Source organism: Ambystoma mexicanum, chromosome 8, assembly GCF_040938575.1.
Source record: "Ambystoma mexicanum isolate Mex_15411 chromosome 8, UKY_AmexF1_1, whole genome shotgun sequence".
NCBI lineage: Eukaryota > Metazoa > Chordata > Amphibia > Caudata > Ambystomatidae > Ambystoma > Ambystoma mexicanum.
The window spans coordinates 158096736-158124470 of NC_090929.1; the positions used below are offsets into that span (position 1 = coordinate 158096736).

General features: G+C 46.9%; 1 protein-coding gene across 5 annotated transcripts in view; it reads left to right on the plus strand.

The window, feature by feature from the left end:
• Window positions 1-27735, plus strand: part of KCNT1 (potassium sodium-activated channel subfamily T member 1) — a 2308650-nt gene that overhangs the window by 110931 nt on the left and 2169984 nt on the right. The window contains exon 1 of one of the 5 annotated variants that reach the window (XM_069609541.1): window positions 12248-12724. The exons of the other annotated variants lie outside the window; for them this stretch is intronic. Coding sequence (XP_069465642.1) covers window positions 12654-12724 — 71 coding nt within the window. The 5' untranslated portion in view covers window positions 12248-12653. Of the gene's footprint in view, window positions 1-12247; window positions 12725-27735 lie in introns of those variants that run through there. 5 annotated transcript variants of the gene reach the window in all.

Sequence of the window (27735 nt, forward strand, 5' to 3'; positions counted from 1 at the left end):
ATTGTGTGTGTTTTTTTGGCGCTGTGAGGTTGATTGTGTGTGTTTTTTTGGCGCTGTGAGGTCCAGGGGACAGGCGTGTATTTTTTTTACTGGGCATCTATGATAGATGTCCAGTAAAAATAAATGCCCCACCCCAGTGCTCCCCTTCACCTTGCATACACAAAAACACATTCATTGTGTGCCTGTGAGCCAGTGGAGCACAGGGGACAGGCATTGCATTTTTTACTGGGCATTGCCCGGTAAAGAATGCCAGCCCAGTCCGCTGGGATTCCTTTCGAATCACATGCATTATCAAGCTTGACCCCTACGCCCACCAGCACCTCGCATGTACACACAATTGTGTATGTGAGGCACTGGAGGGCAATGAGGGGAGGAATGCCATGCATTAATGGCCATCTGATAGAAGCCCAGTATAAAATACATGACTGTCACCCAGCATCTTGCACGCACACAATTAGTGTGTGTCTGTGAGGCGGTCGGGGCATCAGGGGGTGGGCATGGCAGTTTTTTCTTTGCATCTACGCCCAGTAGAAAAATGCCACGGCTGTACCCTGGGACTCCAGCTCCTGACACACATTGCCCCCTGCACTCCCCAGTGACTCGCAATCACACATAATCACATTAATCATTAATGTGATTATGACTGAGTGCAAGGTGCTGGAAGACCATGGAGCAGGCATGATATTTTTTACTGGGCATAGTTGATACAGAAAGCATGATAAGTGTGGTATTATGTAGATAGACTTGCATTTTAATGCAGCCAGTCTATCCATTTCTTATTCTGGTAAGGCATTTTATATTGGGCAGCATTGATAAAGCAAACATGATAAGTGTTAATGTATAGCTAGGCTTGCATTTCAATGCAGCAAGTCTAGCCATTCTTTATTGTGGTGAGACATTTTTTATTGGGCATCTTGGGTAAAGCAAGCATGATAAGTGTCATTACGCAGCGAGACTGACATTTTTTATGCAACCTGTCTAGCCTTTACTTACTGAGGCATGACAATTTGTATTAGGCATCTTTGATAAAACAAGCAGGATCAGTGGTATTATTCTTACTGTGGCATGACATTAAGGGTTTTTATGTAGCCAGACTGGCATTTCAATACAGCCAGTCTATTAATTTGTTATTGTGGTATGACATTTTGTATTTGATAAGTGTTATTATGAAGCTAGACTGTCACTTTTATGCAACTAATCTAGCAATTTCTGCTTGCGATATGATATTTTGTATTGGGGATCTTTGATAAAGCAAGCATGATAAGTGTTATTATGTTGCTCAACTGGCATTTAAGTATAGCCAGTTTGGACATGTTTTCATACCTTGGCATGCATTTTTAATGGTAAAGCCAACTGGAGTATATTCTTACGTGGGGATACTGCTATATATTGGCAGAACAAACACGGACATGTTTTCTTATAGTATCATTACTGCCATTATGCACAAAGAAAACATAAGTATTTTCTTATATGGGAATACTGGGGTATAATGGTGCAGTCAGCATGGAAATGTATCGGCACAGCCAGTGCGAACATTTTTAAACTGGCACATATTGTGCAAAAAGGCATCGTGAAAATATGTTGGAAGAATGCTCCTGTTCACTGTTGGTGACTTGGAGTTACCTTACAAAACCAATTGCATACTGTTTGGCTTTTGACCCAATTTTTCTAAAAAGTGTGTTAAAAAATGCACGATTTTGACCCATTATTTTAAAACTACTCTCGAGGGGAAAACCCCCGTGAGGCCCCCTTTATTTGTGCGGGTTCCCTGGCTAAACTCGGTCACTGTGGCATATCTGGGACATATATTTACGCATCTCCAGTTAAAAAATTCACAGCTGCCCCTGCAAATAACTGTGGTCTATTTGTCTTTAAGAGGGCCGAGCCCCTCTTTTGGCAGATTATCTGAAGGCGTCACCAGAAGCAGAAAGAAGAACTCATCATTGGACCCTGGCTGAAGGTACAGTCTGCTTTACATCCTCTGGCAGTGAAGGAAGGCCAGGGCCTCCAAGAGGGAAGAGACCACTCCCCTAAACATCTCTCAGGTAACAGAGGAAGATACCGTATCCAGAGGATCCTCGAGCAGCTCAAGAACTGGTACCCAGCCAGCTCACAGCGTGCCCTGCTAGGCTCTGCTGCAAGCTTCCTAGGTGGGAAGTGCCAGAGAGTCCCTGAACCAAACCAAGAACAAGGCAGCTGCCTGCAACAGTCTCCTCAGCTTTGGCCCATCCGCCATAAAGGATGACATGAGCCTAGTGAAGAAGCTAGGAGGAGTGCATCGACAAGAATTTACCAACATCTGCCTTAAAGGACATTTTTGGGACAGTAGAGCCCCTTGAGCTGCAACCGACTGCACCACTGACTGTGGTTATGCCACAGTCGCTAAAGCCGACTAAGATGCCTCAACCAGTGCTTCAGAACCACCCACCAGCACTGAGGCAACGATTTCTGATCCCGAGCCACCATGTGGGCCAGCCTGCAGCCGTCTATCCAGTTTCGCTCGCCGGACTGCCTGCCACCTGATACTCGCAGCTGTCTCCTGTCTTGAACTCGGTTCCAGAAGCTGCAAAGCGCTCTGAAAATGACTCGATACTGTTGAGCGAAAAAGAACTCCTACGCCATGGACATTATTTAGGGGTCACCAGGGGTCACATCTCTGACCCCTGAGGTCTCCCTTGCTACCCGTGTGGTCTCCCATGCTACCCCTAAAAAAAAGTTATATATATATATATATACATATATATATATATGTATATATTGGTGATCCTGGGCTGTGGCCAGCAGCATGTGGCTCTTTGGGCCAGAAGCATGTGGCTCTTTGGTTCTGGAGTGGCTGGTTTTCTGATAGCTATAGCCGTCAAGAGAGCTCAATGGGTTTGAGACTCACTGCTGCAATGTGCCTGTGATCTGCAGGTTGCAGGTTGTGCTCCCGGCAAGGTCAACTCAGCCTTTCGTCCTGCTGAGGTTGATAAATGAGTACCAACTCGGGTTGGGTGAAATTGTATGTATATTTGTTCTATTTGAAGCACTTAAGCGTAAGTGCTATATAATGACACATTATTATCGCTTGTCCTTGGACATCTGCTTGCATTCACAGAAATTTGGTAAATGGGCCTATACGCACTGATATTAATGATACATATGGAGATACATTCTTGTATGAAATGTATATCACTTTACAGTGATATCATAACCATATTTTCCATAGTGTAGGTAGGAACAATGCTATGTGATGCCACTTCCTGTTTTGTCAAGGGGTGAAAGGTTGTGTTCCATCGCTTCCCATGATGTCACCTCGGGGTGGGGTAAAATGACACCACTTCCTGTGATTGCATCAGAGGTCAAAGATCATGTGATGTCACTTCGGCTACCACTGGCATTTTGGTGAAATGACATCCCTGCCTACAGCACAAGGCACATTGTGGTTCTATCACCCTGGTCCTTCTCTGAAGGACCCTAGTAACATTGTACGACCCATTACTCCCTTTGTGTTGAAACCAAGTATCCTTGAGCTATTGCAATACTGACTACGCTCTTGTCAGAATCGAGAGTGCATTCCTTTTCCTTCTTTGAAACTTTCTGTCTTCTTCTTTCCTTTACAAGGTTGGCTGCATTTTCTAGTGTGCTAAAACTGTCTGTTGTGATATTAATAAAGTAGATATGTGTATACAACCTTTTCTGGACAGTCCCTTTTATCATTGGGTAATAATTGCATTTTCACTGTTTTGAAACTATCCAACGATCCATGACCTTGCTGAGATAAGCCTGCCATTCCGTCCACATTACCAAAATTGGACAAGGAGGTTTATAATTTAACTGTGTTTCTAATCTGTTCAGATCCCTTCTGGTGTACTAGAAGTGTGGGGTTGATTGATGGTTTGGAAACCGATATTCATCCCTGGACCACTGGTGCCCCGGAAGTTGATTCGTCAGAGTTGGGCAAATGGTAAATTGAGAATGAGCTCTATCTCTTCAGAGGGAGGTGAAGATTTCTCTGGTATTACTATGTCCGACTCCCCAAAACCTTTGTTACCTCTTTTGGTAATGTCCTGTTCCTGGATCTCTACTGGTATGAGAAAGACTGTGCTCTCTAAGATCCCTTGAGCAATCCTTTCTCCTATATTAACTTTTTTAGCCTGTGCCCCATGGTTATGGATTAAGAATTTTATGTCATGTTGGTAGTCGGAATCTATTACACCAGCCATGACATCCAGGTCATATTTCCAAGCTAGACCTGACCTAGAGACCAGCTGTATATAAGTTTCATCTGGAGGGGACAGAATGAGGCTGGTGTGGATCAATTGTCATTCTCCCACTTCAATAGCAACTTCACTGCTATTACAAATATCAAGACCAATAGACTCAGTTGTAGCGACTGCTGGATTTGAAGCTCTAGGAGTAATATTACTAAACTGAAGGGTACCCCGAATGTTATCAGTCAGGCCAGATTCCACTACTAACACCATATATGATGTGCTGGCGTAAGGAGGCCGACACAGGGGTGACAATGACTTTTATATAAATAATAAATAAAAAGGCCTATCCTTTCCTATTTCTAAAGGGTTTTCCCTACGTAACTAAAGAATAATGGGGTGCTCATCATCAGTGTGGTTGTAAGACTCAAAGTTTCCCTCATCTGTCCAAACTAGCCTTCTCTATTCCTACCACTAAAAAAAGACATTAACATAAATAGTTCCAGGAGAATAACTCCCTTCTCCTGGTTCAATGGGATCAGCCCCATGGGTGTATTTCTGTTACTCTTTGGTAACAGCTCAGTTTCTGCACTTGAAGAGAACACCGAGGATGATGACTCCCTTCTCCTGGTCTAGAAGTTCAGCAACAGCAAGCTTCTCCTGGTTAACTTGGTCAGTTTCTTGACTGCTGTTTGGTAACCTTTTGCCTTCGTTTCTTATTCAACAATTATGTGATAAACCAGGGGAATTACACCCTTCCCAGGTTCAGTTGGTTCAGCTACAGGCTATCTTTAATATGATATGATATGATAGGTTATTTAGAATGCACTTAATACCCGAGGTTTCTAAGCGCAGACCTGGGGATCGAACCTGTGGTGCTCCGTGTCGTCGTGTTTCCAAGGCGAGCACGTTGCCCCTTGAGCTATCCTCCCTTTGGATAACTTCCTGCAACAGTTTTTATCAATATTTGCAATTCTTCCCAGGATTCTCTGGTGGGGAAATGTCACTGCTTCTTCCTCCTGGGGCATTGGGTCGCTGCATTCCCGCTGAATGCCCTTCTTGCTTTTCATTTCACTCCCAGCTGCCTTGCTTTGCCTCTGCAGGTTTTCCAGCCAGGCGGCGTCAGCGCAGTTAATGGACCGCTCAGTCGACCTCCTAGAGGTCACGCCACTGCCGGACGTTTCCCAGTTTCCAGTCAGGCCTTCTCTGCGTCATCCTGCAAAGGACTCCTGCAACTGGCTGTCGGCATCCTCCGGACTGGAGGTTTGCTTCCCCAACATACCTTCTTGCTTCCAGGATGGAACTTCCTGGGTCTGCCAGACTTATTGTCTGCTTTGCTCTTCTTTGAGGCTTTTCTCCATTTTTATGTCATACAGCTGGGTCCTCCCCAACGGAGTGTCACAATCCTTTGTGTCCATTGGTATTCATCATGCCTCCTCTGGGCCTCCTCTTCTCAGTACCTTCTGTACTTGGCAAAGGAGTAGTTTGTATAACTCCACCAATCTTCTTCGCAGTATTCTTTGAGGATGACTTGAGATCAGACTGTATGTTTGTTTTAGACTTCCTTGTATGGGTGGTATCAATTCTTACAGGAGGAAAGAAAGGAGTATTGCAATAACATACAGCAGTGCTTTCAGTTTGTTTTTCAGCAGACTTCATGGATACTGATCCAGCAGGTGACGGGAGTACACTATGCTTTTGGCATGGAGCTTAGATAAAGGGAGATCTGGTTAGCAGATCACTCTTTCTGAGATGGAATTACCTGCATCATGTTCATTAATAAAAATGTTAAAAAGCCAGGGTTCTAAACAAATGCTAGATTGCAATTCCTAGCACGTTCCTTCAGAGCTTTCAATCTGCATCGCTCGTTCGCTGCACTCCCTTTTGCCAGTATACTCTTGATAGTGGCGGATAAGGTACAACAATTAACAAGCATAGACCTGCAAGCTCAGGTGGCCACTGTGTCTTCTTTTTACATCGTTTGCATACATCCAGGTTTTACTTTGCTGTCTGCCCCCAGGATAGGTGATCCAGAGGGATAATTAATCCAGCAGTCTCCTCGTGGAAGATTTGGTGGGCCCCTCTCTCCCATCACTTTTTAGGGTCTTGGAGTTCCCTATAGAAAATGGGGCATTAGTATTGCAAAGCGTTGCGTCTCCTTATACTTTCATATCAGCATTAGGGACCAGGCATGCTTCACGGTGTAAAGGTTTAGGCCTGTACTCGAGTTCTGAAGTCACCACACTCGGGCAGTGCCGGCCCAAGGTCTGCCAGCATCCTGTGTGAGAATTTCCGGTGCGCTCCCTCCCCGCCTTTAGATATGAAGCAGCAGGATGCTCAGTTCTGTTGTTCAACTGATACTTGTTCTTCATAGTATCAGTCCAAGAATAGAACAGAGTCCCCTGCTGTTCTTGTAAAGTGTGTTTAAGGGCGTGGTATTCTACTTTAAAAGGTGCAAGGCAAGACTGATACTTAGTTTACATGACACTGAGCTGAAGCCTCCAGCTCAGTGTTATGTAAACTGTAGGCAAGGCGCCCTTTATTTGCTGTGCCAGGGGGATGCCCTTGTGCGGCCGCACCCCCTGGGCGCACCATGAACCGGTGCTGCACTCTGTGTGGTCGTGGACGTACATCTGGAGTGTGGCCCTGCAGCTCCCACTCGGCCGCACCCACTGGGTGCACCATGAGCCGGCGCTGCACTCGGTATGGTCACGGACGTAAGTTTGGAGTGTTGCTCTGCAGCTCCCACACTGTACTGTCTCCAGGCAGCTCATAGCTCTGGTAATGCTCTGGTAGACCAGCTTTCCTGGGATGCTTAGTCTCCACGAGGCCTAGGGAGCGTGTGAGAGACCTGACCTCATACCACGCTGCACCTCCTCCCTGTCTTTGGGTCAGAATGAAGTGATAAGAAGCTTTGGCCCAAAGACACAGCAGCAGGCCTCCATTCTTCGAAAACGTTTGGCAGCTATTGCTGCAACCAACATGCATTTTTTATGTCTCCAATTTAATATGCAAACATAAACGTGCTAATGTTCATGGAAGGAACCTCTACTGACTGGCAAAGAAAGTGCAGGTGTTGCGAGGAGTCATTTATGTTTAGGAGCTGTGATGTGTACATCACATGTACATTACATTTGTACATAAATAGTTCTGACCAAAAATCTAATTTGCGTTCGTGGAGTACTGCGAAAATATCACAGTACCAGATCGGTCATGGCAGGCACCAGGAAGAGAATTCTAAAGAATCATTGTTTGAGATTGTGATTTGTATAGTGTTGCGATGCCTCTTTATCACTACTTCGGGGAACTTTGGGGCATTTCAGAACAGAAACATTTAACAACAATTGGGCTACTTATATGTCTGCTTATGTCACATTAAAGCATTACAACCTGAGGAGTGGGGCATTACCGGTCAGGTAATGCCCCGGGGCGATAGTGACAAGCCAGAGCAAAGCGAAGACTTTCACATAGCCCTGTGGGTATTACCCAACTGGTAATGCCCCCTCCGAGGGTTCTATTGCTAGTAGTACCCAAGCGCATTGCACTGGGGTACCAATAGTGTTTTACGCGAGTTGAGAAACGGCATGTGAACCGTTTCTCAACTCAAGCAAAAACAATGCAAAAATAAATGCCCACCATGGACGTGTAGTCCCTTCTCCCTTTCCATGGTGGCCATTAAAAAGATAGAAAAAAAAGAAAACAAAGAAAATGACCACCATGGAAAGGTGCAAAGGGACTATATGTAGTCCCTTCTCCCTTTCCATGGCGACTGGACAAAGAAAGGGAAGGAGGGAACTCTGTGAGATACAGAGCTCCGAAGTGAAGCGCAGCAGGTGAGTTTTTGTCGGCCAGGTAATGAACCAGCGAGGGACAATCAGATCGATTGTCTAGGGAGGATAGCTCAGGGGCAACGTGCTCGCCTTGAAAGCAAGACGACACGAAGAAACACAGGTTTGATCCCCGGGTCTGCGCTTAGAAAACTCTGGGTATTAAGCACATTATAAATAACCAATCATATCATTGATACAATCTGATTGTCCCTCGCCTGGTACTAATACAGAATAATTTGCTTTTGTGTTGGTAGAAATGGGCTGAGTTGTCTGTTTCCCCACTAACCGCATTCCATCGGGCAGCTAGGTTCACATGACTCCACTGAAGGAAGAAGGCCACGTGGATCCCTTCGCCATCAGGGGTGTCATGGTATTTCAACAATGCATGACTTGTTGAAGTTGCCCATTTTTGGACTCACGCAAGCCAACAACACTCCATGGCCCTCATTACGACCCTGGCGGATTTTTTCCGCCATCGACGGACTTTTCCGCCATGGCGTAAAGTCCGTTTACGCCATGGCGGATGGCGGACTTACCGCCCCATTCCGAGGTTGGCGGGGCGGTAAGTCCCCATTGACCCATTTACCCTTCCCCATTCCCATTTCGGCCCCATAGGGCTCAATGGGAGTGGGGAAGGCGTTAATTACGCCACCGTACATTACGGTGGCGTAATTAACACCAAGGTCCCATAGCGCCATGGATTTTTACGCCCGCAAAAAGCGGGCGTAGAAGTGACCATGGCGCTTTGGGAACTCGTAGTTGGCGGTAAGGGGTCGGCGCAGCTAACGCTGGCGTAAACCCCTTACCGCCAGGGTCCTAATGAGGGCCCATGTCATACTCAGCTACAGTTTGACCTGCATTGGATTTTCTAACGCCACCTGGGCGCACCTTCCCTGCCGCTGCACAGAGAGCAGACAGAATAACATGCCTACCAACGCGCTAAACAATAACGCCAGTCCTGGGAATGGACCAACTTTACTGGAGAACGTCCACTGCCCTTCTTCGGAGGTGAGTGGGTGGGAGCACAGGGTTGTGGGTCACAGATTTCCAGAGTAGTGTTGGGGGGATTTAGGGGCGGGGCTAGTTGTCCAATAATGTGGGCGCATTGAACGTTGGATTCTGGCCGCTTTGCATACAAAGTGCATTTTGGGAATTAAAGCATGCCAGACAATTTATCACAAATGCCTGTGATAGTAATTCAAGCATGCATTCCTTCTGAGCATGCAATGCACACTGGGTATGGTGCTCATTTCATCTATTGGAGGACTCACCATAACAGTAAAATGTGTGCAAAGTACAGGAGATACATACAACTGTGGACTGTTTTGTTATGATACGTTATTTATGACGCACTTAATAGCCAGAGGTTTCTAAGCACGGACCCGGAGATCGATCCGTGACGTTTTGCTTCCAAGGCGAGCACGTTGCCGCTGAGCTATCCTTCAGAACCAAGTTTCGCTGTTTGGGCTTGGGCTGCTGGGGTGACCAAAGGACGACTGTCAGATGCAGTTTGTAAACCAGTCGCATATTGCCGCAGGCCTCCAGATTTCAAAAGCACTGAGGAGACTGAGAACAATCAGGGGTAGAGAGCTGCCTCAGCTTTGGGACTTTGGACCTCGTGGCTCCACAGAACGGCGGTCTTGCGTGTTCCGGCTCAATTCCTTCCCCCGAACAGCGTGATCCATGTGTCGGCAGGAGGTGTTCCTGCTCTATTCATAAGCAAGCAGGCACTGTGCCTGTTGTATGGACTCACTTAAATGCACAAATGCAGGCATCTAGTATGAATGGCTCTACTGGCGCGAGCCTGCTTATTTGGGTATTCTTTTTACCAAGGCAATTTCGGACCTGCTTTGAGCTAGTCTAAAGTGACACGGTTAACGTGTAGCCCTCAGGTGAGTGACAATGTGTCAACAACGTGAGAAATCCTCTTTTGCGACAAACACAAACTAAAACAGCCAGCTCTAACCAGAGGTGGACTGGGAACCAACAGAGGCCCTGGAAATAATGTTCAAAATGCCCCTCCATTACACATGTTCCGTATGCCCAACCCTTTTCCTATGGGAACATTTGGAAATACCACACAGCAGGGACCCAGGGTGCCGAGGCCTAACGGGAAACCTCCAGAGTTCCCTATAGGCCAGTCCACCCCTGGCCAGGGTGCAGAGGCCTACCAGGAAACCTCCAGAGTTCCCTGTGAGCCAGTCCATCCCTGGCCAGGGTGCAGAGTCCTATCAGGAAACCTCCAGAGTTCCCTATAGGCCAGTCCATCCCTGGCCAGGGTGCAGATGCCTACAGGGAAACCTCCAGAGTTCCCTATAGGCCAGTCCACCCCTGGCCAGGGTGCAGAGGCATACCAGGAAATCTCCAGAGTGCCCTATCGGCCAGTCCACCCCTGACCAGGGTGCTGAGGCCTACCAGGAAACCTCCAGAGTTCCCTGTGAGCCAGTCCATCCCTGGTCAGTGTGCAGAGGCCTACCGGGAAATCTCCAGAGTTTCCTACAGGCGAGTTCCCTGTAGGCCAGTCCATCCCTGGCCAGGGTGCAGATGCCCACCGGGAAATCTCCAGAGTTCCCTATAGACCAGTCCACCCCTGGCCAGGGTGCAGAGGCCTACCAGGAAACCTCCAGAGTTCCCTGTGAGCCAGTCCATCCCTGGTCAGTGTGCAGAGGCCTACCGGGAAATCTCCAGAGTTTCCTACAGGCGAGTTCCCTGTAGGCCAGTCCATCCCTGGCCAGGGTGCAGATGCCCACCGGGAAATCTCCAGAGTTCCCTATAGACCAGTCCACCCCTGGCCAGGGTGCAGAGGCCTACCAGGAAACCTCCAGAGTTCCCTGTGAGCCAGTCCATCCCTGGTCAGTGTGCAGATGCCTACCGGGAAATCTCCAGAGTTTCCTACAGGCGAGTTCCCTATAGGCCAGTCCATCCCTGGCCAGGGTGCAGATGCCCACCGGGAAATCTCCAGAGTTCCCTATAGGCAAGTTCTCCCCTAGCCAGGGTTCAGAGTCCTACCGGGAAACCTCCAGAGTTCCCTATAGGCCAGTCCATCCCTGGCCAGGGTGCAGAGGCCTACCGGGAAATCTCCAGAGTTCCCTATAGGCAAGTACGCCCCTGCCCAGGGTTCAGAGTCCTACCGGGAAACCTCCAGAGTTCCCTATAGGCCAGTCCACCCCTGACCAGGGTGCAGAGGCCTACCGGGAAATCCCTATAGGCAAGTCCGCCCTGGCCAGGGTGCAGAGGCCTACCGGGAATCCTCCAGAGTTCCCTATAGGCAAGTCCGCCCCTGGCCAGGGTGCAGAGTCCTATCAGGAAACCTCCAGAGTGCCCTATAGGCCAGTCCGCCCCTGGCTCTGCCAGTGGGCGCCGCTGGATTAGCATAGGACTTCATGCATTGCAATGCAAGCCCACCCACTTGTTTTCCACTGGTTAGACAAGGCAGGGGCACCCTCAGGCAGGCTATGCCCCTCCGGTGGAGGCCTACTACTCATACCGCAGCGGTGATGGCAGGGGTAGTAAACAGTCCATCAGTTACGTGCTCTCATCAGTTGCCGTGCAGCTGTCATCATCCCTCACAGGGCGTCATTTAGCAACCTAGTGCATTCTGGGAGCCACACTCTCCGTTTAGTTGAATGGAACCAATTTGGACTAAGACACCAGTGCTCTGTAACAGTGAAATCCTAGGCTGAAATCCTGGTGGACCGTGATGTTTAGTTATTCGTGAATATGGTAAGGCAGCTCAGTTAGCTGTGCACCTGAAGACGATGTGTGTAATATGCAGATCCCAGGTTCCACCCTTGGCAGGACCAACTCAGCGTTTCAACATTTCTGGTTCGATAACACGAGTAGCATTGAGGTGGGGCAGATTATACCAGCTAATGTTGACATGATAATTACAGTTCTGTATAGCAGGCGCTGGATATACACGAAACACTAGTTATAATAATAGAACTCATTTTAATTGTACACCCTGGTCCTGCGCTGGCTGCTGTTGCTGCTCCGGCGAAGCCCAGGGGCCGGTCTGGCTCCCAGAAGATGCGCGTGGAGCCTGCAAGAGGCGGACACGATGCAGTCCAGAGTTCTCTGGGGGAAAGAGTCCATATGCTCTGCCCTCAGCGCTGGCAGACCCGGCGGTCTAGCGCCAGCGCCACGTACAGTAACTATCTGTTTACATGGCTTCTCTCGTGGGAACGCGGCCCATTTCCCGACATGCCGCCCTGATGGCACGATGGCATGGCGTCCCCGCTATAACAGGAGCTGCTGGCTCTGAAAGGATGTTTTGCAGGGGATTTTCGTTAGGGCGCAGCGTAGCATCCGTCTGCTTGCTTCTGCGCGCCCGGGTCCCACCCACACATTTTGAGGACTTGGGGGGGGGAACCCCGGGGGACCCCAGGCGCGGGTCTGTATCTCTTGAAAGCATGGAGCGCAATCATTAGCCGACCGCGCGCTCCGGCACAGAGAACAGGGATGGTCCGGGCCCCGCCTTTGCCGATCAAAATTGTGTTGAAAGGGAAATCTTAGCCCGGCACTCGCGCGCCTCAGCCCAGCCAGCGCCAGCACCCTTCACTCGCCTTTCACCGGCGCCTTTCTCATTGGCGGAGGCAAGGTTCATCGAAAGGGCTGCGTTCCGCCGACGATGCGATTCCAGGAGGGCGCCCGAAACGTGTGTGCGCAAGGGAGGAGCAGGTGGCTGTGCCGTACGCCGAGGTAGGTGGGGAGGCGTGACGACAGCCACGCACATGCGTTCCGGGCGAAGGTAGATCGCTGGGTCAGTGCGCCTGCTGCAGAGAACTGTGTGTCATCTGCGCGGCCAGCGGCATATCCCCGTGGACTCTACTCAGCCTTTCACCATTCTGATGTCAATATGACTACCAGTCTGCTAGGGTCAGAGTGATAATAGTTGATCACTCTTACCGCCCTCAATGTGATAGAGCAGTTCTGACTGCATCCCTGTTGCCTTCAATCGGAAGTTGCACCTGGCACTCTACGAATCACAGTTTTAAAATGCATAATTGCACTGCACCATTTAGCGAATAATACTTAATTTTTCCTATATAGCGCTTCCTAACATGCATTTTTATTACGCAATTTTGTTGATGCTCGATTTTTAAACCTCAGGCGGAAGAAAGGCTGAGTCGCCCCTGAAGCGATTGGAACCTGGGATCTATGGGTTGAACACAGATCTCTGAAGCCGGGCCTTAACTCGCTGAGCTATCTCGGCGCTTCTCTTTGTTGTCTCTGGGTCTTTCGATGCCGTTGCTCTTTGTGTAAAGATTTCTGAATGTTAATTGCATGTAAGTGCAGATTCTGTCATTTGTGAAATGGATGACATTTTGTGACAAAATGTGTGCAGCACTATGAAAAATGGAAACATATGCTGAGTAACTGATTGTAAACCCAGAAAAAATCAAGAAAAAAATGAAATGTTGATTGGGCGGAAAATATTGCACTATTAGGCACTTATCAAATGCACAAAGACTGCTCTGGGCTCACTAGGAATAGGCTCCAATTGTCTACATATATACACAGCTCCCGTGCTGTCGAATTTGTTCTATATACACATGAAATTAAGTTGTATCAGTTGCCTACTGTGGCCTGTGCTGTACTGTGTGCAAAATGACATGTGCTGTCAGGACTTAAAATATGATTTGCGAGTTCTGTTTCAGCCTATGTTTAATGAAACAAGAGTATGAATTAAATAATTAGGTGAAAAGAGTGGCCAGTGGTTATTATCTATCTATTGATATGTATAGGATGTATATTTTCCCCTTCGATTCCCCGGGTCCGCGCTTAGAAACCTTTAGGTATTTAAGTGCCTTATAAATACGCAACTAAGACAAAAAAAAAAGCAATTACGCAACTAAAAAAAAAAACAACAATTCCTGTAACAGTGCTTCGATGCCCTCCGGCTGTGTGAGTGATTTAAAAATGCAAAATAAATAAAAAAATAAATCAATATAGCTTAACACTAACTACTAAGTAACATAGTGCTGTACAAAACGAAGAGGTGAATACCAGAAGAGAGAAACTCTGTAGATCTACAGGTCTGTGTGCATAACCAAAGGGGGCCTATTCATTGCTCTCCCGTCCAATGGCTCTCCTCAGAGACCTTTGCGGAACCTGCATGCATTTGATCACATTCTGGCAGGGGATTTTCAGCCTTTCAATACTGGGCAATACTGGGTCAGCAATTGGCTCTAGACCCTACAGCAGGGGTCTCCAACCTTTACTTTAGCAAGAGCTGCTTGTTGCTAACGACCAGTGGGCGGCGAGATCTGTGAGCATGAGAATTTTTACTCAGATTTTTGGGGGAAGTTTATTTATTCTTTATATAGAAATGCATTTGCCATTATATTATCCACTTCAAAAAATCTTAATGTTATTTTTCCATTAGTAGCTGTCTCATTAAAAAAAATGGCAGCACATCAGAAGATGGGAAAGCAATCGGGACATTCATTGTGAAGGCTGACACTGCATGATATCATTCAGTGTGAAGGCTGACACTGCTTGCTATCATTCAGTGTGAAGGATGACACTGCATGCTACCATCCAGTGTGAAGGCTGACACTGCATGCTATCATTCAGTGTGAAGGCTGGCACTGCATGCTATCATTCAGTGTGAAGGCTGACACTGCTTGCTACCATTTAGTGTGAAGGCTGACACTGCATGCTATCATTCAGTGTGAAGGCTGACACTCCTAGCTATCATTCAGTGTGAAGGCTGACACTGCATGCTATCATTCAGTGTGAAGGCTGACACTGCTTGCTATCATTCAGTGTGAAGGCTGACACTGCTTGCTACCCACCAGTGCTCTGAAATCTGGTGTGTAGCTTGAAACAGCAACTCAAATGAAGTCACTCTGAGGCTGTCAGATGTGTTCAAAGTTGCATTTCTGATTTCTGGAAGTTTGCCTGAAAAATGCAGATTCACAGAGGCAGTTAATCACATCACAAGATGGAAAAAATGACCACGTGGAAACAATGTGATTGATGTAACCCACCACATTTTCAAAAAGCTGTAGATCAAAATGCTAATATATCATTTTTTTTTATAGAGATGGCATGAAATGTGCAAAAGTCTCATAACCCAAATAGACAGTACATGAATATGTGTAGCTAAAAGAGTATGGTTGTACAAGGGGGTGACTCGTTCATAATGGGGAGCCACCCGTCTGCTCTTTATGAAGCAGGCAGTATCCCAGCGAAAAACAGAAGCGCTGCCTCTCCCTGCAGGAATCATGCATTCTGTTGCATGACCAATGGGCCATGCCTGGCTTGCGCACATAGCTCACCAAACAAATTGGGAGTACCAGCATCACACACATGATTTAAAGTGACAATGACGACGTATTGTGGGCATCGGCATTATCAACATGTGTTTTATAGTGGCAGTGCTGGCACATTGTGTGCAAAGGCAGCATGAATATGAGCTGTGAAAGGCCTCTGTTTACTGCTGGGGACCAGCGCACCTATTGGATTTTTTCATGTGCTACTGTACAGAATTATTATACGTTGTATGGTGTTTTGCCCAGTTTTTGCCTAAAAAGTGCTGATAAATTGCACAATTTTAACCCAGTATTGAAAGGCTGAAAATCCCCTGCCAGAATGTGATCTGATGCATACAGGTTCCGCAAAGATCTCTGAGGAGAGCCATATGATGGGACAAACAATAATAGGCCCCTACACAAACCTGTAGATCTACAGAGTTTCTCTCTTCTTGTATTCACCTCTCCGTTTTGTACAGCACTATGTTGCTTAGTAGTGTTAATGCTTAGCTAGATAAATCCTACACATATCAATAGAGAGATATAAACCATTGAGCACTCTTTTCACCTAATTATTTAATTCATTAAACATAGGCTGAAACAGAACTCGCAAATTATATTTTTGAAGTCCTGACAGCACATGTCATTTTGCATTCCTGTTTAGTTTCATAATTTCTGGCTCACAAGCACCAGAATACATTTGCAGGCAGTAGATTTCCACGTTTACTTAAATGTAAAATAAAATTGCCATGAGCGCTTGATTTTTAAGTTTTGGGACATGCATAGACGTGGACTCCTGCCTATCACAGGCCATTTCATCTTCATCTTTAACGCAATTGAGATACTAGTGCCATCATGAGAACTCGGCTGCTTGAAAGAAAATAAAATCACAGCTTAATCATAAATGGCAACACATACATCAAATGTATGTTTTTTCTTGCAAACTGGGACTCACACGGATCGTGATAATATTTCGACTCACACACATAAAGACATTCACAAACACACATGCTGAGCACAACACCATTACATGTATAGCTTTGTTTTCCCCATTCTGAATGAAAGCTAACACTAACCGAAACACAGTGAGGTGATGCAACAGCCACCAGCCCCCAGCTTTGTTAAACATGACATGCAGGTTTATGCACTCGTTCCCTTTCCAATCAGCTGACATTTGCACCTCTTGGTGACAATGGCCACAACCCCCAGTTCCTTTCCCTATTCACTCATCTTATTGCTAACCCATCAGGCCCAACTGCAGCCCCTCCTCCACACAAAGTGCTTGTTTTGGTGTCTGAGACCATCGAGTTACTGGGAAGCCACGGGTGAGCTACCAGTAGCTCACGATCTCTTGGTTGGAGACCCTGACCCTAGAGAGATTGGCCAGAAATTGTAGATTTTGGAAATTGACCAAGGCTCTCGAGGCTTTATATGCTGTAAGGCTGCAGAAGACTTAAGGGCATTGTTTTTTAGTCCTTCTGTGTATAGTCAATTCAAGCATGCAGGAGACTGCCTCTGGGATAGATTAATGAAGGGAGCAGTGTTGCTTTAATACTAGCAGTGAACAGATTTTTCATTAAGAAATTAAGATCTTTGAACTTCAGCACATCCAGATTTAACAGAAAATACATTGAATATGCACTTTAGAAATGCACTTTATAATCTTGTGTAAGCACTTTATGATGGATGAAGCAGGTTTGATACGAATCTGTGTGATTAGGGTTTAGCTTATTGTTGTATTAAGGTGTCCTTTTTAATCCATTTTGGAAATGTTCTTAAGTTTTTTTTGTTATATAATTATTTTTTGTGAAAGGTTTCATTTTGTAAACCAAAACACCATACACAAAAAAAAAAGAATACAAAAAAGAAAGTCCACCATGGTATCTTATCTAAAAAAGTTGGAATAATAAATACAGTGTTAGGCACAGAAAAGAGCAAACAAACATCTGTTTTGCACCAATGATACTTTTATTAGGACGCATTATCATTTTTGGTTGCACATTTTATGACCAAATAGGTCCCTTTCTAAGGCAGACATGGCGAAGAGTGGAGGAATCAGATTTTGGTTCTGTGGAGGGGAAGGGGGTGCAAGCGGCTCCTGAGGGGGCATCCTCAATTTAAAATTCACAGTCAATTGCCCTAGTGAATATTTTCAGCAGAGTGGAGCAACTATCTCCCTAAATTAGGTGAGTGGCCGAGTATTACGAATGAGCTCATAACAATGTCGAGGGTTTACTCCTCAAGAAAGCTTTTGAAAAAAATGGTTGAGATGATGCATTTTACAGAACAATTTCAAAAAGAAATGGGGGAAAAAAACATACAATGTATAATTAGTCCTCTAAGGTAACACATGCTAAATTCTCCTGTGTACTGTCGTTGACCTGGCATCTATTGGATTTTTTCATTTTCATGATGCTGCACCCACACTATATGGCATCATTGCCACTGCAATCACTTTCATGATGCTGTGCTCAAATTATATGCTGGCATTGGCACTGTAAATTACTTTCAAGAAGCTGTGTCCACAATATATAATAATATGCCAGCATTGCAATATATGCCAGCATTGCAACTTTAAATCACTTTCATGACACTGCAGATTGCTTTCTTGATGCTTCTCATGCAATATGTGCCACCATTGCCATATGAAATCAATTTCATGATCTTGTGCCCACACTATATGCCATTATTCATACTCTAAAGCCCTAAAATGCATGCAAACAAAGACTTTTAAACAGGGCCTTTCTGATTCTGGTTGGCTCAGAGTTAGCAGGACTCAACCATCACCCCATCCGAAGTTGCATGTGTTGTGTGTGAGGAAAGGTGGGGAATCGTTTGGTTGCCTAGCAACAACAATGTACGGGCTGCAGTGAGTGCCTGATAAGCTGCTCCCACACCCAGTCAATGGGTAGAACATCCAAGGTAGAGCCGCCACCGACAGGTGGGGCACACTGGGAAGTTTGAGGGCTCCAAGGGACAGTTGCTCCGACCCTCTAACTCCAGCTGATGACGAAGTGGCTTAGTGAGGATACGCCTTCATTTCCACCTGATGATGTGACCTACATGGTTTTGAAAGCAAGCAACCAAAAATATGAGTTAACCAAACAAAATTAGCATCCATGCAAGATCACACGTTTTCTTTGGTTTTGAAAACGAACAAAAACAGCACTGTAGTACGTTCTGCTGAACTTAACCACATTTTGCTGATCCGCTGAGGTTTACTGTGCTTTGCATTCTCGGACTGGTAGTCCTGCAATTATGATTGGAAACCCATAGTACTAGGTTCCAGGATACAAAAAATAAAAGCAGGGGTGGATGAGCTACTCCTGCCTGACATGGGATATCTTGAGAGTTCTGGATTTATACATTCTGAAATTCTGTTTCTCAAGGGCCCCTGTTTCACACTGTTACGTTTGCCTTGATTCTGCAGTAAAATCCCCAGTAACAGCGACACGGGAATGCGTTTGAACCGTTGTGTAGGATGTCTCAGCATGTTGTATTAAATGTGAAGTCTTTGCCTGAATTGATCAGTGTTGCAGGACGGGATAGGGAGTTTTTGCCGCAGTAGATTTCATCGAGGTAGAAATCATCGAATATTTTACATTAGACTTTGCTCGAATTATATCTGGGGTGTGAGTTTAGGTGAATAATTAATGTAGAGAGGTTAAGGGGAACTTCAGGGGTCTCCGCCACATATAATTGTAGCAAAACATTCCAGTAAAAAAAAAATCTCAATTTTTATGTCTTACAGCTGGATCCTCCCCAATGGAGTGTCATAATCCTTTGTGTCCATTGTGTATTCTTCACGCCTCCTCTGGGCCTTTTCTTCCCAGTACCTTCTGTACTCAGCATAGGAGTAGTTTGTATAACTCCACCAATCTTCTTCTTCCCAGTATTCTTTGAAGATTGCTTGAGATCAGATTGTATGTTTGCTTTAGACCTCCTTGTCCGGGTGGAATCAAATTTTACAGGAAGAAAGGAAGGAGTATTGCAATAACATACAGTAGAGTTTTCAGTTTCTTTCTCAGCAGACATTATGGATACTGATCCAGCAGGTCACGGGGGTACACTATGCTTTTGGCATGGAGCTTAGATAAAGGGAGATCTGGTTAGCAAATCACCCTTTCTGAGATGGAATTACCGGCATCAGGTTAAAATAGTTAGATGAAAAAAATTCAAAGAAATTCTAAAGAACTTCGCAGGCTTACTGGAGCCTGGCGTGCCAGAGGAGGCATCATGATTCATGCATGTAACATGGATTGATTTCCATTCTGCTATTTTCCAGCACTCTTCAAAATGGAAACGTCACACATTGCACACGACTGAACAACTCACAAAAAGAAACAAGAGTCTCGGAAATACTTTGCATAGCGCCAAAATAGGGCAGAGATGACGTCAGTGAGCTGCAGAGGTCATTCTTAAAAATGCAAGTTGTGCTGCGGAGTGCTGCAGAAGTGCTTTGCAGTCTGCAGCGGAGGTTGTGGGATTTCAGCATTCTTGGCGGTGGAGATTACTTGGATGCACGCGCTAAGCGCTGCAGAAGTGTTTTGCAGTCTGTAGTCCGCGGACTGCGGGGCTCAGTGGGCTACGGTGGAGTGCCGGGATATTGGCACGCATTGACGAATAATTACGCTGAGGAGGGATACCATACATTGCTATGTAACACACCATGCACCTGAATGAACCACGCTTCACTATAATTCGTGTGGAAAAAAAAAGGAGTCAGTTGGCTTTATTGTTTACAAAACCAAAAACTCAAAAGCAAACTCACGGTGTGTGTGCTTTTGGGCACCTTCTGTTCAAGGAGAGCAATGCCCGCCACCAGCCACTTCATCTTCCAGAGCTCCTCTTTGCACCCAAAAATTGCGTTTTTCACTGTACCTGAGCTCTGTTGGCAAGTCACATTTTGCGTCTGCAAGCTGGACGTTTGCTTCTCCATCTTTTACCATCTCTTACATTCCTGGCTGACGGCCTTTATATGTCCAAATGACATTCTCTTCTCTGACCCGTGCCGCCACACCTGAGTGGGTCAACGGCCACTCAGGTTCCCCCCCAGAAGTACCCTTATATACATCATCTCTCTGCCAGGGCCTTGAATATGTTGTTTGTGATAAGCTTGATACCGTTGGTTGACAGGTACACGCAGGGGCGTTGCTAGGGGGGGCCCAAGGGGGCTATAGCCCCTGATCTTTTGTTTGTAGCCCCGGATAGAATCTCAGGAGCTACAGCCAAAAGACTAGCTAGCCCCCAGTCCCAGCAATTCCAACATCAACTTAGCCCCGGGTCTTTTCCAGACCTAGCAACTCCCCTGGGTACACGCCTTCCTGGTGAACTAGATCAGGGTTGTAAGCCGATTCTCTTGCAAAATTTCTCTAGGGCCTTGTTTAATTTTCTCCTTGAAGTCTCTAGTGCCTTTCTGCAGATGGCCCCCTGCCATTTGCTCCTGGGCACTACCTCTGGCAGAAAGATTTCCGTCTCCCTCCAGCAATGGGCCCCAGCGCCAAACACATGTCCTTATTCAATTGCTTTCTCCCCAGCTTTGTTAAGTCCTTCCCACCTGGTACTGTGGGGGAGTCCCAGAATCCAATCAAATCCGATAGCCTATCACGAAAGCCCTCCCATTGCATGCCCGGTGTCCCCCAAAGTACAGGCCTTGGTGTATGTCCTCTATCCACCTCCCGGCCCGTGTCACAAACAAATGACCCACTATCCATGCTGATCTGAATAGGCCACCACCTGTGAGGGAGACATGCAGTGTTAGACCAGCTCCTTCCTAATGTATGTAATGTTAATTTCCAGCCTCCTATTCTTTTTACCCCTTTGGGACCCAAAACCCTGGTGCAGGCGGATGTAGCTGCTCCTATCCTAAATGAATGGGTACAGTACTCCGCTGGTTTCCCGCCTACCTCCTTAATCACTTTCTTTAGCTGAGGGCCCTGCCGTCCCTGTGGATTAGCAGGTGGCTCCCCAACAGTTGCCATATTTGCAGGAAGCCTTTCGTGATACAGACTGGACAGCGGCCATTTTCTTCAATACATAGCAATGTAATGAGCCCGCCTTTTCGTAGCTGATCTGTTTTTGATCTTCTCAACAGTCTCATTCGTCTGCTACCTATGCTAACATCCCCCAGCGCCAGCCCGTCCCCAACTGACGTGCTTCTTGCCACCAGTTCACCTATTCTAAACACCCCAAAACAGGCCAGGGCAAAAGCTGCCCTGAGCAGCGCTGTCTCATAACTGCTGGAGCAAGTGCTGCCTAGGGCCTCTAGCAGCTGTACTTCTTTCCCAAAATGCAGTGGCCTTCTTGGGTCAGGCCTGGCCTCTTTTGTCATGGCCCAACCTTTGACTGCATATTTTACCAGCAGGCTACTTGTTGGGACCGCCCACCGGGCTAATTTCACTGCTTATGTCACTTCCGCTAGATGCGCCTTTGCCCAGGCTTTCCTCTTGCCATGCGTAAATGCCCACTCTAAAAATGTGTTGACATCCTTTCTTGTAATTTCAAACTCGTTCTCTTTTTTAATCCCATCCTTAAAACGTTTGAGGTACTTACAGTACTGCTTAGCCGTTTTCTGGCCCAACGCGTTCTCTACAAGGTCCTTATCGTTAGGCTTCTGGGCCTTATCTCCAACTCTGCCCCTGCTTTGTTGCTGCATTTTTTCTGTGAAGCATTCTGCTTTGTGCTGTGTCCCCCATCCTCTCTGACGCCTTCCTGCCTCTTCATTTGGTCTTCCAAAACCGCCCATGCTTCTTCTGGTCTCGCTGTCATCGCCGGGTCTGCATCCGGCCTTAATTGCCTGAAAATTCCCCACTGTGAATGATACAGGCTTTATTTATTTACATTTTTTATAAAGCGCCACACGCCCGTAGGCCTCAGAGCACAGAGTGTCAGCAGCGCTATTTACCTTTCGGCGATAGCACCTTATTATTCTTCAAAGCAGTTATTGTTATTGCCCCCAACATTTCTAACGCCAGAGGGCATGACAACGCCCCTTTGTTGAGCACTTGTGCCACTACCATATTATCCGTCTATGCTGCCACTTCGTTGTTAAGCAAATCTTTGCTCAATGCACCGATCGGCAGCCATATTGGGAACATTTCAAGCAGTGTAATGCTTCTGGTCCAGCCATGTAACTGTCCTTTTTCTGGCCACACCCCAGTACATCATTTCTTGCCCAAGAGAGTGCCGAAGCTGCTCCCACCTGCTGTGTCGGTGAATATCACCCTTTTGTTTTCCTGGTTAATAGGCGTGCGCCAGATAACCAAACTGTTGAATTTATGCAAACATTCTTCCCACATCCCAAGGTCTTTTAATGTTCATTCCCATCCTTACTCTGTGGTGGTTCTGTGGGGCCCCTCTGGTCCTCAGCTCTGCGCTCCTTTGAAATACTCACCTGGGGGTATAACTCTGCCTGTAAAATTGAGCTTTCCCACTAGCGACTTGAGTTCCCCAACAGTTGCTTTCTCTTTGGCTTTTAGGCGCCCGATCGTGTTGGTTAAGTCTGTCACCTTTTCTCTGCGGATCCGGCAGACCCGCTTTATTGAGTCAATTTCTATACCCAGGAACTGTAATACCTGCGCGGGCCCCACGGTTTCGTTCCGTGCCAGTAGGATGACCCACTCCTCTGTTAAGCCTTCGAAACCATCTAAAGTTCTTTTGCATAAATGGCCTTACAAACAAGAAATTATCCGCGTAATGCACTAACTGCGCTTCTGGAATGATCCTATTTGGTGCCCACTGCAGAAATAGGAGCAGGAGACGGTGCACCCCATTGGCAGGCAGTTGTCGAAATAATATTTGCCCCTGAGCAGGAAACATAGCCACGGGTGTGATGCCTCATTTATTTGTTTATTTTAATTTTTGTAAAGTGCTACATGCCCGTAGGCCTCAGGGCGTACACAGAAACAAAAAACAGAGACAGACGGACAAGGCAGAGGAAAAAAAACAAGGAACCATGAGCAAGTTATTCCAGGTTAAAGAAGTGAGTTTTTATGGCCCGTTTAAACACAGTGTAGCTTTGGATCTGCCGTATCCGAGCTGGTACTGCATTCCAAAGAAGGGGACCCTGTACATCAAGGGTGGTACCCCCAAATCTAGGTGTCCTAAATCTGGGGTGCTTGAGGACGACCGCTGTGGATGAGCGAAGGTTCCTCTCATTAGACTTAATGCTAATGCGTGCAGACAGATATGTGGGGTTGCTAAAGCTCAGGTATTTACGCGTCGTAGTAAGCACCTTGTGTGTTATACAATGTTTTTTTTTAATCAAATTTTATTAGGTTTCGCACCTGTGTTACAACAATACAGAGCATATTTAAACATGAATAAAGTCATTCTAGCAATCCTCTGCGGGGGGTAGTGCCAGCGATGCAATACCTTGAGGGCCTGGTGGCGATACTGGAGTGAGGCCGTGGAGCGGTTGGCCCTCTTACACATCTCCCTCCACCTATCGTCGTCGATCTCCACACCCAGGTCCTTTCCCCATTGTGTGCGTGCTGGTGGGGGGTCTCGCGGGACAGAAAAGAGGAAGAGCTTGTAGAGGCGGGATATTATTCCCTTGGAGCCCCTCGCCGAAAGGAGGAGTTTTTCGAAGTCAGTAAGGTTTCTCCTGAGGGTGTCCCCCCAGTATGGTTCGGTCAGGACTCCCTTAAGCTGAAGGTAGCGAAAGGGGGACAGGGTGCCTATCCTCCCGGCCTCCTCCAGATCTTTCAGGGGTAAGAAAGAGCCCCACCCAGAGGTGACCAGTCCTGCTAAGGCCTGCCTCGAACCACGTCTGGTACGCCGCTGGCTCCGCTATCTTGGCCAGGAAGGGGGGGGCTCAAATGCAGCTCAGGGGGAGGGCCAGGTTGTGAGCCAGCGGTAGTAACCCCCTCCCTCAACACTTTTAGGACTGGGTGATACAAGACCCTTCTGGGGATCTTTTTCCTCTGGACCCAGAGCCATTCCTCTATGGTGACGGGCGCGAGAGGCCCGTTGTCCATGGCCACCCATTGTTTTTTCGTCCCCGGGGCAAAGTGGTCGACCAGGACCCTCAGTTGGGAGGCCCTATGGTATGTTTCAAGTTCAGGGTATCCCACCCCTCCATCTTCCTTCGGTCTGGTCAGTACCTCATAGGAGATTCTGTGTTTCTTCCCTGACCAGAGAAAGTTGAGGAGGACTTGCTTCGTTTCTTTGAAAAACATTTTGGGGATCAGCACCGGGAGCATTTGGAAAAGAAATAAAAACTTGGGAAGGATTACCATTTTTATGAGGTTGAGACGTGCCATCCAGGAGAGCCCCGACCCTGACCATCGCTCTATGTCTTTCCGAATTGCTGACCAGAGGGGGGGAATTGGCCAGGTATAAGCCCTCGGGGTCACGGGTGACCTGGACTCCAAGGTACCGGAATCCGTCGTCTCTCAGCCTGAAGGGGAGCCCGTTAACAAAGCTCATCTCTGCATCTGATAAATTACCCCCTACGAACGCCACCGATTTCTCCAGATTAACTTTATACCCCGATAGGTCCCCATAGCGCGAGAGGCCCTGCAGCATTCGGGGGACTGTTTGGGTTGGGTTTGTGATATAGAGCAGTGCATTGTCAGCAAAAAGGCAGACTTTGCACTGCGTTATACAATGTTTTACCGGGAGCCAGTGAAGTTTCTTCCTAATGGTAGAAATATGGGTGCGAAGAGATTGGTTAAAAATAGTAAGCACAGCGTTATTCTGGGCCACCTTCAAAGATTGAACTTTAGTAGCTGTGGTACCAGATAGGAGACTATTACAATAGTCTAATCTAGAATTTATCAGTGCTGAAGACAGGACAGCACTGTTTTATTCAGTGATAAATGGGCAAATATATCCTATTCACTTGTTAATCAGTCCGCAGCTAGACCTGATGTTAGAGACATGGGACTTCATGGATAGCTCTTCATCAAGGATAACTCCCAGGGTCTTAACTTTCTTTTGGACAGTGATGATATTATCTGCAATAGGGAAGCTGGCATAATTAGGATCAAGTTTAGTCCGGGTGCTTTTGGAGGACACTATTAAGAGCTCGGTCTTTTTATCTTTCATAGCCAGTGAATTACAGGCCATCCAGTCCTGTATGGCTTTGTATATGTTATTGATAGTTCTAACATCATTACTGTATGACCCACTCAGTTGTATAACTACCTGAGTGTCGTCTGCGTAGTTTGTATATTGAACTCCAAGTTTACTCAATAGGTCGAGAAGGGGGCGAATATACAGATTAAAAAGCAGAGGCGACAGACAGCAGCCCTGTGGAACTCCACACGTCTGAGAAATGGGGGAGGATGGATTGTTGCCTACACATACCCTTACCCTTTACCCTTAGGGCCTAGAAAGGAGGCTACCCATATAGATGCTGTCGTAGAACAATTGGCGACCTCTCCTATCCTTGACACAAGTAAGCTGTGATCAACCAGGTCAAAGGTTGTGGAGAGGTCGAGTAGCATAAGCAGAGCAGCTTGGTTTTTGTCTGCTATGCCAGCCAAGGTGGATTTAAGATCGAGCATGGCCGTCTCAGTCCCATGACAAGCTCTATAGTCCGACTGTCGGGTGCCAAGGATTTTATGTTCCTCGACATGAGCCTGTAATTGCAGGTATGCAAGTTTGTCTAATATCTTGAGGATAAAAGGCACATTTGTTATGGGCCTATAGTTATCATTGCTGGTGGGATCATGCACGGGGAGCAGCCGAAATGCTGACTGAATGGCTGATGTGCCAACCAGGCTCCTTTTCCTGCGCTTTTAACTACTTCCACCGCTTCCTGGAATTCAGTGTATGCTACTGCTGCTTCCATGCTCGAAATGCCATTGTTCCCCGACCTAGCCAGTGGGTATGATAAACAGTGTATTAGTCTCTATGTGCCCGTGTGTCGCTCTGATCCTTGCCACTCTGTTTCACGTGCCTGTCTCGGGCACTTTAAATATAATCATCATATCACATCACCACACTTACTCTTTACTAAACACTCCATCATTCAACTAGAACACAGCTATACCCCTGACTAATTCGGCCTAGCTGTCCACAAACACGACCCCATGAACACCTCATCACCCTATAAAACGCAGCTAGCCGAGCACATTCCGGCTAATTGCTCACATATGCGTGCTTCAGGCCTAACGCAGCCAGAGCCCGGTCTGGGTGTCCACCCACCAGACTGCACACATCCAACTGATATCTACAGCACCACAGCTAACGCTAGGATGCAGCTACCATCCGGCAATTAGATCAGCTGCACACATATCTGGTGCACCCATGCACCCTACAACACTATCGCTCTCTACTGAACAGAACTATGGTTCCTGAGGGCGTTCAACGTACCAGCGCTTTGAGGTCATACTAATGATATATAGAGTGCTATATAAATGCCAAGTAACATAACAAGTAACATAACATAGTCTGAATTCTCCCTTCTCTTTTTTGGGCACCGAGCCCTGGGGGGGGCAGATGTATTTGTGAAAAGGGGTCCTGTCGAAAGGGACCCGACCCTGCCCAGATCAATCTCTTTATGTTTTTTAGCCCTGACCAGCTCCGGGTTGGCCCTCACTGATGTCAGGGTTACAGGGATTTCTTGTGAACCCTGACCTCTAAATGGGATGGTAAAACCTTGTGTGAAACCATTCCTAATCGTCATACCCGTTTCTCTGGGAAAGCCTGCAACCATTTATCCATTGCTTCTACCTTTATTGCAGACCTCCCCAAACACCTTTGTGCCCATGCTGCTGCTATCCTGCTGCACTGGTGCCGAAATGTGCATTCCCTCCCCTAGCTGCATTCCCCCTTATCGAAACGTCGAGCCTATTGCAGGGGGGCCTTGGGCTGGCGCCAACCTCCCCTGCCCCTTTGCACTGTGGGAGGCATGTTGCATTGCCAAAACTGCAGAACCCCAAACTGCTTCCTCCGAAATGACTGCCCCCTGGCCAACTAGTAGCTGTTGTCATTTGCTTTGTAATTGCCCTGCCAATATGATTTCCCTGACTGCCCACTTGCGGTATGTGGGGTTGACTGTGCCGCCTTTGCTTTTAGCACATTGAATATGTTTAAATTGGCGTCTTCCTATTCCCAGCCCAAATCTGGGTAGCTTTCCATATGCATGCAAAACTCTCTATCGTAGTCGAGCCATGCTTCCCAGCCAAAGGTGTTGGACACCATAAATACCCTTGCTTGAAAGCTACCAATGCGGTACCTTCCTCCGGGTACCTCTCTATCATTATGGTGGCCAGGATGTGGAAAGCTGATAGCCAATAGCCAATTGCCAAAATTCTGCTCTACTGTATTTTCTTAACTCCCCCCTTCTCATCTTCTTTTTTGTGTTCTTTGCAAACGTCAAAACCCCTCCTTTGGTATTACAGCAATGAAAATATTTCTAGAAACTCATTGTGCCAAATCTTTCTCTTTGCCTTCCTCTCAATGTGCCAGGCCATGGTATTCTTGGTCCTCCTGTGACATCAT